This window comes from Lissotriton vulgaris, unplaced genomic scaffold, assembly GCF_964263255.1.
Source record: "Lissotriton vulgaris unplaced genomic scaffold, aLisVul1.2 SCAFFOLD_728, whole genome shotgun sequence".
In the NCBI taxonomy this organism is placed as follows: Eukaryota; Metazoa; Chordata; class Amphibia; order Caudata; family Salamandridae; genus Lissotriton; species Lissotriton vulgaris.
This window is the reverse complement of record NW_028248620.1, coordinates 425,041-437,329: the sequence shown is the minus strand read 5'-3', so window position 1 is coordinate 437,329 and position 12,289 is coordinate 425,041. Positions and strand designations below refer to the sequence as shown.

The window sequence follows — 12,289 nt, the reverse complement described above, 5'->3', positions numbered from 1 at the left end:
CACTGTCCAAGTCTCACGCCCAAGGCACCCCTTTTCCCGGCCCCCACTTGTGACCGCGGCCCGCCTAACCCTCTCGTTCCGTGCCCCTCCCAATATGAACAGATGCTTAGGACATGTTTCAATGGAGCCCACACCGGCTCCTCCCCGCTGTGTGTGACTGCCTGCAACCCCGTAACACTGTCCACGTCTCGAGCCCAAGGCACCTCTCTTCCCGGCCCCTACTTGTGACCGCGGCCCGCCTAACCCTCTCTTTCAGCGCCCCCTCCCAATATGAACAGAAGCCTCGGACATGTTTAATGGAGCCCAACACACGTTAAAGGCCTCACCGGCACCACCCCGCTGTGTCTGGCCGCCTGCAATCCCGTAACGGTCCCCATCTCGCGCCCGGTTGTGTCGTCTGCCCCAAAAAGATGCCAAATAAATATAGGATTTTTATTAGAAAAAACATTATGGATATCGGACTCGAAGCTGGGCTTTGGGGACGGGGGCAACATTTATATGCAGGGCCGAGGGCTTGGAGTGTGTCCCACCTATGAAGCGACGGCGCGGGCGCTGCCGCATCTATGAAGCCGCCAGAGTAACACCTCGGCACGGATACGCTCTTTGATGGAGTCTGTGGATGGCCCTGAAAAGAGCCTTTGTGTTTAGGGTGTATTTCCACGGGGGTCTGCGGGCCTTTACTTGCTTGCTTTGCCCTGTGCCTTGTGGCTCTCGGTTTTCTTGGGCAGCAGCACGGCCTGGATGTTGGGCAGGACTCCTCCCTGGGCGATGGTGACTCGGCCCAGCAGCTTGTTCAGCTCCTCGTCGTTGCGGATGGCCAGCTGGAGGTGTCTGGGGATGATGCGGGTCTTCTTGTTGTCCCGGGCGGCGTTGCCAGCCAGCTCCAGGATCTCGGCGGTCAGGTACTCCAGCACTGCAGCCAGATAGACGGGGGCACCGGCGCCCACCCTCTCGGCGTAGCTTCCCTTACGGAGCAGTCTGTGCACACGGCCCACGGGGAACTGGAGCCCGGCTCTGGAAGAGCGTGTCTTGGCCTTGGCGCGGGCCTTTCCTCCCTGCTTTCCGCGTCCAGACATGGCGATCGATGTAAAGTCTCAGTCACACAACAGCGAGAATGATACTGCTCTTTTTGCTGGACTCGGTAATATAAAGACTTCGGGTGCGTCTGATTGGTTGACAGCTAGTCGTTGATAGTACTTCTCATTGGAGGAAGGCGTGCTATGGTTTAGCCAATCAGTGTCCCAGAACCGCATTACAATAGGAAGTGGGGGCCCGGCCTATACCTGCCAATGAGAAGGGAGAGCCGGGAAGAAGCTGCTTTGCACGCCCTGGCTATAAATACAAGTGGGGCCGCCCAAACATGATTTCTCTCGGCTCCACAGCACGCGGTGAAAGATCCTCGACCATGCCTGAACCAGCCAAGTCCGCGCCGGCTCCCAAGAAGGGCTCCAAGAAAGCGCTCTCCAAGCCGCCCAAGAAGGACGGTAAGAAGCGCAAGAGGAGCAGGAAGGAAAGCTATGCCATCTACATTTACAAAGTGATGAAGCAGGTGCACCCGGACACCGGCATCTCTTCCAAGGCCATGGGCATCATGAACTCCTTCGTGAACGACATCTTTGAGCGCGTCGCTGCAGAGTCTTCCAAACTGGCTCTCTACAACTCGCGGCGCACCATCACCTCACGGGAGATCCAGACCGCAGTCCGCCTTCTGCTGCCCGGAGAGCTGGCCAAGCACGCCGTGTCGGAGGGCACCAAGGCCGTCACCAAGTACACCAGCGCCAAGTAAGGCTTCCAGGCGCACCCCAACGAACACAACGGCTCTTTTAAGGGCCAACCACTTCCTCCCCTAAGAGCTAATGTAACCCTAGTATGACAGAAGAATATGTGTTTTTATAAGGGTAATGTTGAGCGCAGATAGCGCCGCTCTCCCGGGGTTTGCTGCACACCGAGGGACGATGGAGCAGGCAGCCCGTTTTGCCTCTTTCAATAAACATGTCTATATGAATGAGCCCTCCCTGGGACCAAGTGCCACCTATGCACTGTAATGTAACGATGACGTTATATAAACCTGCTGGCAATTCACACAGCTACTCCCGGGCAATTTGCTTTCCATGTTATGGGCGAGCAGCTTTAATGTGTGCCGGTTTAATTAGCGTTGTGTTTGTATTTCCAGACCCAGGGGAACGGCTACAATACGCCCCGGGGCAAACGCTACCGAAATCAGACACATGAACCCCATGTACCGGGAGCCCAGATGCCTCATAGCGCTGGCTTGTGACCAGCGGATCCCTGCCGCCATTAAATGATGGGCACATTGACGAGGTGTTTGTGCACTGTGAAGACGGAAGGCTCTGGTCACCCCCAGAGCCTGTATAAGTTGCCCAGTACTCGTGGTACTCTCAGAACCCGATGTACCGGGAGCACAGATGCCCAAAAGCGGTGGCTTGTGACCCGCGGATCCCTACCACAACCCTCTACCCAAACAACGCTTCAAATGAAGGGCACGTGGAAGAGGTGTTTGTGCACTGTGGACACCGAGTGCTCTGGTTTCCCCAGAAGCGGTATAAGTTGCCCGGTGCTCGTGGTATTCACAGCCCCTCCTCCCTAACCTGTAGGCCATGCCATGGCAGATAAGAGAAGCTCAAAGGTGACAGGGTGGTGGCCCTTAAAAGAGCCGTTGTGGTGGTTGTTCGGGTCGGTCTGTCTCCTTAGGCTCTCTCGCCTCGGATGCGACGGGCCAGCTGGATGTCCTTGGGCATGATGGTCACCCTCTTGGCGTGGATGGCGCACAGGTTGGTGTCCTCGAAGAGCCCGACCAGGTAGGCCTCGCTTGCCTCCTGCAGGGCCATGACGGCGGAGCTCTGGAAGCGCAGATCGGTCTTGAAGTCCTGGGCGATCTCCCTCACCAAGCGCTGGAAGGGCAGCTTGCGGATGAGGAGCTCGGTGGACTTCTGGTAGCGGCGGATCTCGCGGAGAGCCACGGTGCCGGGCCGGTAGCGGTGAGGCTTCTTGACTCCCCCGGTGGCAGGCGCGCTCTTGCGAGCTGCCTTGGTGGCCAGCTGCTTGCGGGGCGCTTTGCCGCCGGTGGACTTGCGGGCTGTCTGCTTGGTGCGGGCCATGGCGGGAGCGGTCTCTCTCAGCGACGAGCGAGGAAGAATGGCGTCTACCTCCCAGCCTGTTTCTTGTCTTCTCCTGTCAGATACCTTCTGACAGTGGTGAGTTTTTGGATACCGAGGCAATAGCCTCATTACTCCATATTCGTTTGGAATTTTGTAGTCGCTGTTTAGGTTGTCTTATTGGTGTGTGACGCTTTGTCACAGTTGAGGTTGCATCACATGGTCAGCTCAGTGATGGGCCGCGGGTAGCGGTCAGTAGTGTTTGCAGAATTGTCAGCATGTTTCCTTCGAGAGTCTCGTCTTTGTCCGTGTAGATCCTTCTGTTAGTGTTGAGGTTTGGGTGCCTGCCGCGGCTAATGCCAGCCGGCAGTGAGCGGGTTTTAGGTGCTTGCCGAGGCTGTTATGCCATCAGGGCAGCGGTGAGTTTTGCGTATCTGCCGGCGTTTGCCTTCAGGCAGTAATGAGTTTTTGGATGCTACGTTGCTGTTTCAGGTTCGCAAGGTTAGCGCTTCAATGGGACGCGGATAGCGGTCAAATGGGTTTGTAGCGATATCTGCAAGTTTCCGGATCAGTGGGTTTTCTTTTTGATCCAGTCCTTTGTAGAATGTCCTGTTGAGTTTGAGGAGATGGTCGTCCAGCATCTCGATGCCTAGGTCTCTGTGGAGGTCTGCTGTTCGTGTGAACATGGGAGCACCTGCTGCAATCCGTAAGGCCTTGCTCTGAAGTATTTGTAGGTCCTTCCGCAGCTGTGGGCGGCAGCCACTCCAAACTGGTGAAGCGTATGTCATAGTTGGTCGAATTATTGCGGTGATTACTCGCACCTTGCTCTGCATGGGCATCGACTTAGACTTCAGGAGTGGGTATAATGCAGCCAGTTTGGATGCTGCTTTCTGGCAGGTCTTCTCTATGTGGTTTCTCCAGCTGAGTTTAGAGTCCAGAGTCACCCCCAGGTAGGAGCTGCTGTTTTCCCATTTGACCTCATCCCCATGGAGGAGGATCTGTGGGTGTTTCCTGTTCAGCTTCCTGGTAAATAAGGTTGCTGTGGTTTTGCTTGTGTTCAGGGTGATCTGCCAGTCGCTGTACCATTCGGAGAGTCTGCAAAGCGATGCCTCCAGGTTCTTCGCCACTTCTTTGTCGCTGAAGGATTGGGAGATGACTGCAACATCATCCGCGTAAAGGGCAAGATCAGTCTTCTTTAGGTCAGTGGGTATGTCGTTTGTGAATATGTTGAAGAGGAATGGTCCTAGGATTGACCCCTGAGGCACTCCAGCTAGAATTGGGCGCGGTGATGAACATTCTTCTCGAACCGCCACGTGAAAGGTCCGTTCTGTCAGGTAGCTGGTCAGCAACTTGACCAGGTAGCTGGGAAACTTGAGCTTGATAAGTTTGTAGAGCAGACCCTCATGCCATACTCGGTCAAATGCTTTGGCTACATCCAGAAAGACTACTCCAGTAGACTTGTTGATGTTGAATCCGTGGCTGATGATGTCCACCACTCTGAGGAGTTGGTGATTGGTTGAGTGGTCTTTCCGGAACCCAAACTGTTCTTTGGCAAGTAGGTTGTTGCTTGTCGCGAAATCAACGAGACGGGCAAGGATAACTTTTTCGAAGAGTTTTGATAGGCCAGATAGCAGACTTATGGGGCGGTAGTTTGCAGGGTCTCGCAGTGGTTTCCCAGCCTTGGGGAATACGACGACTCTTGCTTCTTTCCAGGCGTTTGGGAAATACTGGTGCTGCATGCACGCGTTAAATATCTCAGCAAGGTGATCCACTGCGTTATCTGGGAGCATCTTGATGGCTTGGTTGACTATTCCGTCCTTCCCTGGTGCCTTGCCGTTTTTCAGTGTTTTTGCCAGGGCCAGTAATTCGCCCATTGAGCATTCCTCAATGTGTGCAGTTTCTGTTTCCGGTGGGTGCTCCTGGTGATGCATGGCGACCTCTTGCTCAACTTCTGTTGCCAGTTTGCTTGCCTGGTTGGGCCTGAAGGATTCCTCCAGCGTGTCAGCGAAGACCTCAGCCTTATCCCTGTTGCTGCATGCCAGGTGAGTCTTCCCTTGGATCGGTGGGTTTGGCTCCTTCTTCCCAGTCAGGCGTCGGGTCATTCTCCAGAGAGAGTTGTCTGAGTCCTTTAGGTTAGCTGTAGCTGCTTCCCATTTTTCACCTCTGTGCTGGCTTATTTGTATCTTCAGCTGCCTTGTCAGCTCATTATACTTCTTCAGCAGGTCGGGGGTGCGGTTCCTCTGCCACTCTCTGCGGGCTCTGTTCTTTTCAGCTATTGACTGCTTGATGCCCTTTGGGAGATCGTAGATAGAGCATCGTTGGAGTTTCTGCTCTGGAGTGCTGCGCGCAATAGCTGTGTGGATTGAGGCTGTGAGGTGGTGGACTGCCTGGTCAATGTCTTCAATGCTGCGTAGGGGACCAGGGACCAGTGTCTCCTCCAGGCATCTCTTGTATAGGCACCAGTCCGCCTTCTTGAAGTTGTGCCTGGTGCCCTGTTGCTGGTCTTCAAGTACGTCTCCAACTGTGATCAACACTGGGTTGTGGTCGGATGTCAGCGCTGTTAGGGTTTCAAGCTCCATAGACTGGGAGAGATTCTTCATGACCACAATGTCCAGAACATCCAGTTTGTGCAGTGCAGATCCTGGATAGTGTGTTGGTTGAGTTGGGCCGGCCACTACGAAGTCCTCCTTCTTTGAGTGGGCAAGTAGGGCGTGTCCTTTGCTGTTTCCCGTCCGAGAGTTCCAGCATTTGTGCTTAGCATTGAGGTCACCTCCAATTAGTGTTGGGATGCTGGGGTCCAATAAAGCATCCAGGTCCTTTGGGGCTAGCTTGCCTGGGGGTGAGTAGGCAGCGATCAGCCGCAGCGGGCCTGCAGATGTCTGGATCTGTATGCCAGTTGCTTCAATGCTCCCGACTGGTGGTAGAGAGATCTCGTGGTGCTTCACTTTTGTGCTGACTATCACCGCTGTTCCTCCGCCCTTGGCTCCAGTGGTGCGATCTGTGCGGTATACCCTGTGGTTTGCTATGTTGAGCTTCTGGCTTCCTTGGAGGTGGGTCTCGGAAATAAGCGCTATATCCATGTCCATGGTTTCCATCAGGTGCAGGAGTTCTGCAGTTTTCTTCTGAATGCCATTAGCATTCCACATCACGAAGAGAGAGTTTCTTTTAGATTTTGCTGCCATTGCTGGTGTTTTCTTCGCCCTGGAAAAGTCCGGCGATAAGGTTCGCCACCATTGTCACCATTGGGTGGATGTTCAGGTCTGCGACTGTTTTTGCAATCTTCGCGATGAGTTCCTGCCAGTTGATGGCTGAGCCTAACTCACAGGATGGTGCTGGGGTGGTCGCTGGTGCTGGGGTGGTAGGTGATGCTGGGGCGGTAGGTGGCGCTGGGCTGTCCTGCTTGGGTTTAGTTGTTTCTGCGTATGATCTTCCATCCACACACGCGCTGCTATGGCTGTTGGTTTGATTTCCATTTGAGATCCTGTGTGCCATTGCGGGTCTGTGAGTATTCCTTGGCCCCTGACCCGTCGTTGTCGAGTGGGGGGAAGTTTTTTGTGGTTGTGGGGGTTGGCGCTGGCCTTCCTTCTTTGCCTTCTGGAGGTAGGGGCAGCCGCGGTAGCTTGCTGGATGTGGTCCTGTGCAGTTGGCGCATTTTGCTGGTTCGGTTTCCCGGTTCCTAGTGCATTGGTTGGAGGTGTGCTCTCCTCCACAGCGTACGCACTTTGGCTTCTGCTTGCAGAAGGCAGAGGTGTGCCCCAAGCGCTGGCAGTTGTAACACATGATTGGTCCTCGTTTCCCTCTAGGTGCTTCTGTGGTGATGACGCAGCCGCAGAGACGTGTGACTCCCGAGAGGTCAGCTGGCTTCCCATCGTGGCTCGCTGACAGGGTCACAACGAAGAGGGGAAATTTCTTGTTCTTATCCGCTGGAGAGGTGATCTGCGCAATATTTTTGACTGGAAGGCCTAGGTCAGATAAATCCCCAGAGATGTGTTCAAGTGATGCGTTTGTTGGAAGCCCCCGTATTACAAAGCGCTGGGCTTTTGCAGTGGTCATTGGGTAGGTGTAATACTCCATTTTCTGGGCGGTAAATATGTCGGTCAAGCACCTGTAGTCCTCTGGGGTGGTTAGCATGATCTTGGCATGGTCCTGCCTGGGCTTGATTGTGTAGGGGGAGGCGCAGTATTCATCCAGTATCCCCACCAGGGCCTTGTGGGTGGTTAGGTTCTTCAGGATGATGGGTGGGATCCTTAGTCGCTTGGTGGGGGCTGGAGAGGTCTCAGGCTCAGTAGTATTGGGGTCTTGCAGGGGGGCGTCCCTGTCCTGGATATTTCCGAGAGCCATATAACGGTTTGAGGTTGGAATTGCGCTTTCTGCAGGGGGAGGGCGGGCAAGCTTTGATGCTTTCTCTGGTGATGTTGGGCACGAGTCGCGTCCCCTCTTCGCTTTAATCTGCCATTGCCCGTCATCTTCGGTGGCAGAGCTGGGTTGAGCCATGTCTTCCTCCATGATCAATTGGTGCAGCTGGATGGGGGAGTTAAGGGGTGGCCCTTCTCCTTCCCCTCTTTGGCGCGCAGCCTGGCCCCGGTCAAGCCAGGGATGAGCAAGATAAATCAAGTAAAGCGCGGCTAATTAGGCTGTATTCGGAGTGATAAAATCAGTCAAGCAGCGCAAATTTTAAGCAGGCAAGCAGAGCGCAGGCGAGCAAATTGGAATCTGAAAAGTAAAATCAAAGCAATCTGGCAGTGGAAATGATTCTACAAGCAGAGCGCAGCAATTACAATTACAAGGCACAAACTGTAATTATTATCACGTTTTGGAAATGGATTGAACACAGTGCAGCAATGCAAAATTGCAATCAGAGCGCAGCAATTACAAAGTAAGGAAATTAGTCAGTCAGGCAGGGCTCAGCAAGTCAAATTGCAATCAGTAGCAGCAAAAGTAACAAGCAACAAGCAGAGCGAGGAAAAACGAAATTCAGTGTAAAGCTGTTAAAGTAATGAAAAAGGCCAGATCTATCACAAAGGATAGAAAATGGCGCCTACTGTGTTTCTGGAATCAGCTGATGCAGTCGTCCGTGGTCGGCTCGGCAAATCCGCTGGTCTGATTAAGTCCTCTGGGGGCCGTCTCGATCCTGGAAGCAAATGGCGGCCGGGGCGCAGCTCCGACGTCCGAGCACCCACGAGAGGCTAGCTGGGTAGGGGCGACCACTTCTCCGTCCCCTCCTTGGTGCGCAGCCTGGCCCCGGACAAGCCAGGGAGCGCAGGCCCAGCCCCTTGGAGGAGTGGGGAGAGAGCGTGGAGCGAGGAGCGAGGGGAGGGGGAGAGCCCTAATCAGGGGCTGCCATCAGCGTTGACGATCGTCACAGAACCAAACATCGGTGTCGAATCTGACTGATCGATCGATCACTGCTCTTCCTGCTGGACTCCGGTAATATAAAGACTTCGGGAGCGTCTGATTGGTTGACAGCTAGTCGCTGATAGTACTTCTCATTGGAGGGAGGCGAGCTTCTGTTAAGCCAATCAGAGTCCCAGAACCGCATCACACTAGGAACTGGGGGCCCGGCCTATGCCTGCCAATGAGAAGGGAGAGCCGGGAAGAAGACTGCTTTGCACGCCCAGCCTATATATACAAGTGCCGGGCACGTAGACTTCATTTCTCTCGGCTCCACAGCACGCAGTGAAAGATTGCCGACCATGCCTGAACCAGCCAAGTCCGCGCCGGCTCCCAAGAAGGGCTCCAAGAAAGCGCTCTCCAAGCCGCCCAAGAAGGACGGGAAGAAGCGCAAGAGGAGCAGGAAGGAAAGCTATGCCATCTACATTTACAAAGTGATGAAGCAGGTGCACCCGGACACCGGCATCTCCTCCAAGGCCATGGGCATCATGAACTCCTTCGTGAACGACATCTTCGAGCGCATCGCTGGCGAGTCTTCCAAACTGGCTCTCTACAACTCGCGGCGCACCATCACTTCACGGGAGATCCAGACCGCAGTCCGCCTTCTGCTGCCCGGAGAGCTGGCCAAGCACGCCGTGTCGGAGGGCACCAAGGCCGTCACCAAGTACACCAGCGCCAAGTAAGGCTTCCAGGCGCACCCCAACGAACACAACGGCTCTTTTAAGGGCCAACCACTTCCTCCCCTAAGAGCTAATGTAACTCTGGTATGACAGAAGAATATGTGTTTTTAATCGGGGTAATGTTGAGCGCAGAAAGCGCCGCTCTCCCGGGGTTTGCTGCACACCGAGGGACGCTGGAGCAGGCAGCCCGTTTTGCCCCTTTCAATAAACATGTCTATATGAATGAGCCCTCTTTGGGACCAAGTGCCACCCATGCACTGTAATGTAACGATGTTAAATAAACCTGCTGGCAGTTGACACAGCTACTCCCGGGCAATTTGCTTTCCATGTTATGGGCGAGCAGCTTTAATGTGTGCTTGTTTAATTAACGTTGTGTTTGTATTTCCAGACCCAGGGGAACGGCTACAATCCGCCCCGGGGCAAACGCTACCGAAATCAGACACATGAACCCCATGTACCGGGAGCCCAGATGCCTCATAGCGCTGGCTTGTGACCAGCGAATCCCTGCCTCCATTAAATGACGGGCACATTGACGAGGTGTTTTGTGCACTGTGAAGACGGAAGGCACTGGTGACCCCCAGAGCCTGTATACGTTGCCCAGTACTCGTGGTACTCTCAGAACCCGATGTACCGGGAGCACAGATGCCCAAAAGCGGTGGCTTGTGACCCGCGGATCCCTACCACAACCCTCTACCCAAACAACGCTTCAAATGAAGGGCACGTGGAAGAGGTGTTTGTGCACTGTGGACACCGAGTGCTCTGGTTTCCCCAGAAGCGGTATAAGTTGCCCGGTGCTCGTGGTATTCACAGCCCCTCCTCCTTAACCTGTAGACCAAACCATGGCAGATAAGAGAAGCTCAAAGGTGACAGGGTGGTGGCCCTTAAAAGAGCCGTTGTGGTGGTTGTTCGGGTCGGTCTGTCGCCTTAGGCCCTCTCGCCTCGGATGCGGCGGGCCAGCTGGATGTCCTTGGGCATGATGGTCACCCTCTTGGCGTGGATGGCACACAGGTTGGTGTCCTCGAAGAGCCCGACCAGGTAGGCCTCGCTTGCCTCCTGCAGGGCCATGACGGCGGAGCTCTGGAAGCGCAGATCGGTCTTGAAGTCCTGGGCGATCTCCCTCACCAAGCGCTGGAAGGGCAGCTTGCGGATGAGGAGCTCGGTGGACTTCTGGTAGCGGCGGATCTCGCGGAGAGCCACGGTGCCGGGCCGGTAGCGGTGAGGCTTCTTGACTCCGCCGGTGGCAGGCGCGCTCTTGCGGGCTGCCTTGGTGGCCAGCTGCTTGCGGGGCGCTTTGCCGCCGGTGGACTTGCGGGCTGTCTGCTTGGTGCGGGCCATGGCGGGAGCGGTTTCTCTCAGCGACGAGCGAGGAAGAATGGCGTCTACCGGGGAAAGAGCTCTATTTATGCCCTCATAGACGGAGGGCTGCTCTGGTTGGCTGAAGAGACCGCCCCACGTTCAAAAATAGCCCGCGGTGTACAACGATTGGTTACTGAACGGGAGGCTGCAGCCTAGCTGTCCAATGAGCTGTGGATAAAAGAGAAGCCTCCGGTTGAATGACGTGAGTTGGAGCCGGAGCCCGCGCCTCGGCCAGCCTTTGTCTCCGTGTCCGTCCATCCACTACTAGTCACGCCGACGACTCGACCCCGGTCCCCCGGGAGAGGAGCCCGAGATGTCATAAGCACACTGCCCTTATCACTCTGGAACACTCCCCCGTTACCTGCGCTCGAGTCTGCCCGGGTACAGTGAAAGCACCAACACACACACACACGTTTATAATAAACCCCGGTCTTATGACTCCCAGACCCCCTTCTTACCCGCCCCTGCTCACCCTGGAACACTCCCCCGTTACCTGCTGCTCGATTGAAAGTGCACAATCGTCTGCTTTATGCAGACACTATTTCGAGTCTGCCCGGGGACAGTGAAAGCACCGAGACACACACGTTATTGCACATGTATTATAAACGGAGGTCTTATAACTCCCAGACCCCCTTATTTATTATGTTATACCGATTTCAATCCACGCAGCCCCGAAAGAGCCGTTTATATGGCCAAGATCACACGCGGCACTCGCGCGTGGAAAGGTGCGCTATGGATGTATTGTGCTGTTTATTTTTGAGAAGTGGGGCATTGGGTGGGTGCAAAGGTGGGGATGAACACGCTCTCTTCTAGACAGGGTGGTGGCCCTTAAAAGAGCCGTTGTGTTTGCAGTGTCTCGGTGCAAGCCCTTACTTCTTCTTGGGCGCTGCCTTTTTGGGCTTCGCTGCTTTGGGCTTGGCTGCCTTGGGTTTGACTACCTTGGCAGGGCTTTTCTTGGCTACTTTGGGCTTCGCCGCCTTGGCTTTCGCTGGGCTCTTGGCAGCCTTCTTGGCGGGGGCAGCCTTGGGCTTCTTGGGGCTCTTGGCTGCTGCTGGCTTCTTGACCTTCTTCGGGCTCTTCTTGACCCCCGCGGGAGCCTTTTTGGGCTTCTTGGCGGCAGGGGCTGCTTTCTTGGCGGCTGGCTTCTTGGTCTTGGAGGCTGACTTCTTGGCCGCCTTCTTACCTTCCAGCTGCTTCTTATTCACCTTGAAGGATCCGGAGGCCCCGGTGCCCTTCAGCTGAGCTAGGGCGCCTTTGCTGACCAGGCTCTTGAGGGAGACCTTGACGCGGCTCTTGTTCTTGTCCGCATCGTAGCCGGCGGCGGTCAGCGCCTTCTTCAGGGCCACCAGGGAGACTCCCTTCCTCTCGGCCGAGGCGGTCACGCACTTCAGGATGAGATCGGACACGCTGGGACCGGAAGGCTTCTTGGCCTTGGAGGCCCCCGCTGCTTTCTTCTGCTTCTTCTTGGGGGCGACCTCAGCGGGAGGAGCCGCGGCGGCTGGAGCGGTTTCTGCCATTGCTATGCAAGTCTCGACGCTGACGCTGTCACAGAACGGAAATGTACCTCGGCCCGAGCCCCGTGCATATATAGGGAGGAGCCAGCCCCTGATTGGTCCCGAGGAGAGAGGGCTGTGCGAGGCGCACTCGGCTCTCTGCTCCGAGCTGACATTTGTGTTTCCTACCATCGGAGTTTCAAAGTTTTAAACCACAATCCGTTAAACACACGCTCCCGTGCACACATGAAAA

At 55.3% G+C, this 12,289-nt stretch overlaps 6 protein-coding genes across 6 annotated transcripts; 2 read left to right on the top strand and 4 right to left on the bottom strand.

Moving 5' to 3' along the window:
* Positions 1-648: 648 nt before the first annotated feature.
* LOC147663899 (histone H2A type 2-C-like) lies at positions 649-1,091 on the bottom strand. Its single transcript, XM_086950068.1, has one exon. The coding sequence runs from the start codon at positions 1,074-1,076 to the stop codon at positions 678-680; it is 399 nt and encodes a 132-aa protein (XP_086806194.1). The 5' UTR covers positions 1,077-1,091; the 3' UTR covers positions 649-677.
* A 297-nt stretch (positions 1,092-1,388) lies between these two features.
* Positions 1,389-1,839, top strand: LOC147663898 (histone H2B 1.2-like). The gene has a single exon (XM_086950052.1). It carries the CDS (start codon positions 1,406-1,408, stop codon positions 1,784-1,786), a length of 381 nt encoding a protein of 126 aa, XP_086806178.1. The 5' UTR covers positions 1,389-1,405; the 3' UTR covers positions 1,787-1,839.
* An 869-nt stretch (positions 1,840-2,708) lies between these two features.
* On the bottom strand, positions 2,709-3,134 carry LOC147663897 (histone H3). The gene has a single exon (XM_086950124.1). The coding sequence runs from the start codon at positions 3,117-3,119 to the stop codon at positions 2,709-2,711; it is 411 nt and encodes a 136-aa protein (XP_086806250.1). The 5' UTR covers positions 3,120-3,134.
* Positions 3,135-8,761: 5,627 nt separating this feature from the next.
* On the top strand, positions 8,762-9,255 carry LOC147663896 (histone H2B 1.2-like). The gene has a single exon (XM_086950075.1). It carries the CDS (start codon positions 8,810-8,812, stop codon positions 9,188-9,190), a length of 381 nt encoding a protein of 126 aa, XP_086806201.1. The 5' UTR covers positions 8,762-8,809; the 3' UTR covers positions 9,191-9,255.
* Positions 9,256-10,111: 856 nt separating this feature from the next.
* On the bottom strand, positions 10,112-10,550 carry LOC147663895 (histone H3). Its single transcript, XM_086950085.1, has one exon. The coding sequence runs from the start codon at positions 10,520-10,522 to the stop codon at positions 10,112-10,114; it is 411 nt and encodes a 136-aa protein (XP_086806211.1). The 5' UTR covers positions 10,523-10,550.
* Positions 10,551-11,362: 812 nt separating this feature from the next.
* On the bottom strand, positions 11,363-12,086 carry LOC147663894 (histone H1.01-like). Its single transcript, XM_086950061.1, has one exon. It carries the CDS (start codon positions 12,058-12,060, stop codon positions 11,413-11,415), a length of 648 nt encoding a protein of 215 aa, XP_086806187.1. The 5' UTR covers positions 12,061-12,086; the 3' UTR covers positions 11,363-11,412.
* Positions 12,087-12,289: the final 203 nt, after the last annotated feature.

Coding starts and splice junctions, on each gene's coding strand:
- LOC147663899 (XM_086950068.1), bottom strand. CDS start 1,076: ATGTCTGGACGCGGAAAGCAGGGAGGAAAGGCCCGCGCCAAGGCCAAG.
- LOC147663898 (XM_086950052.1), top strand. CDS start 1,406: ATGCCTGAACCAGCCAAGTCCGCGCCGGCTCCCAAGAAGGGCTCCAAG.
- LOC147663897 (XM_086950124.1), bottom strand. CDS start 3,119: ATGGCCCGCACCAAGCAGACAGCCCGCAAGTCCACCGGCGGCAAAGCG.
- LOC147663896 (XM_086950075.1), top strand. CDS start 8,810: ATGCCTGAACCAGCCAAGTCCGCGCCGGCTCCCAAGAAGGGCTCCAAG.
- LOC147663895 (XM_086950085.1), bottom strand. CDS start 10,522: ATGGCCCGCACCAAGCAGACAGCCCGCAAGTCCACCGGCGGCAAAGCG.
- LOC147663894 (XM_086950061.1), bottom strand. CDS start 12,060: ATGGCAGAAACCGCTCCAGCCGCCGCGGCTCCTCCCGCTGAGGTCGCC.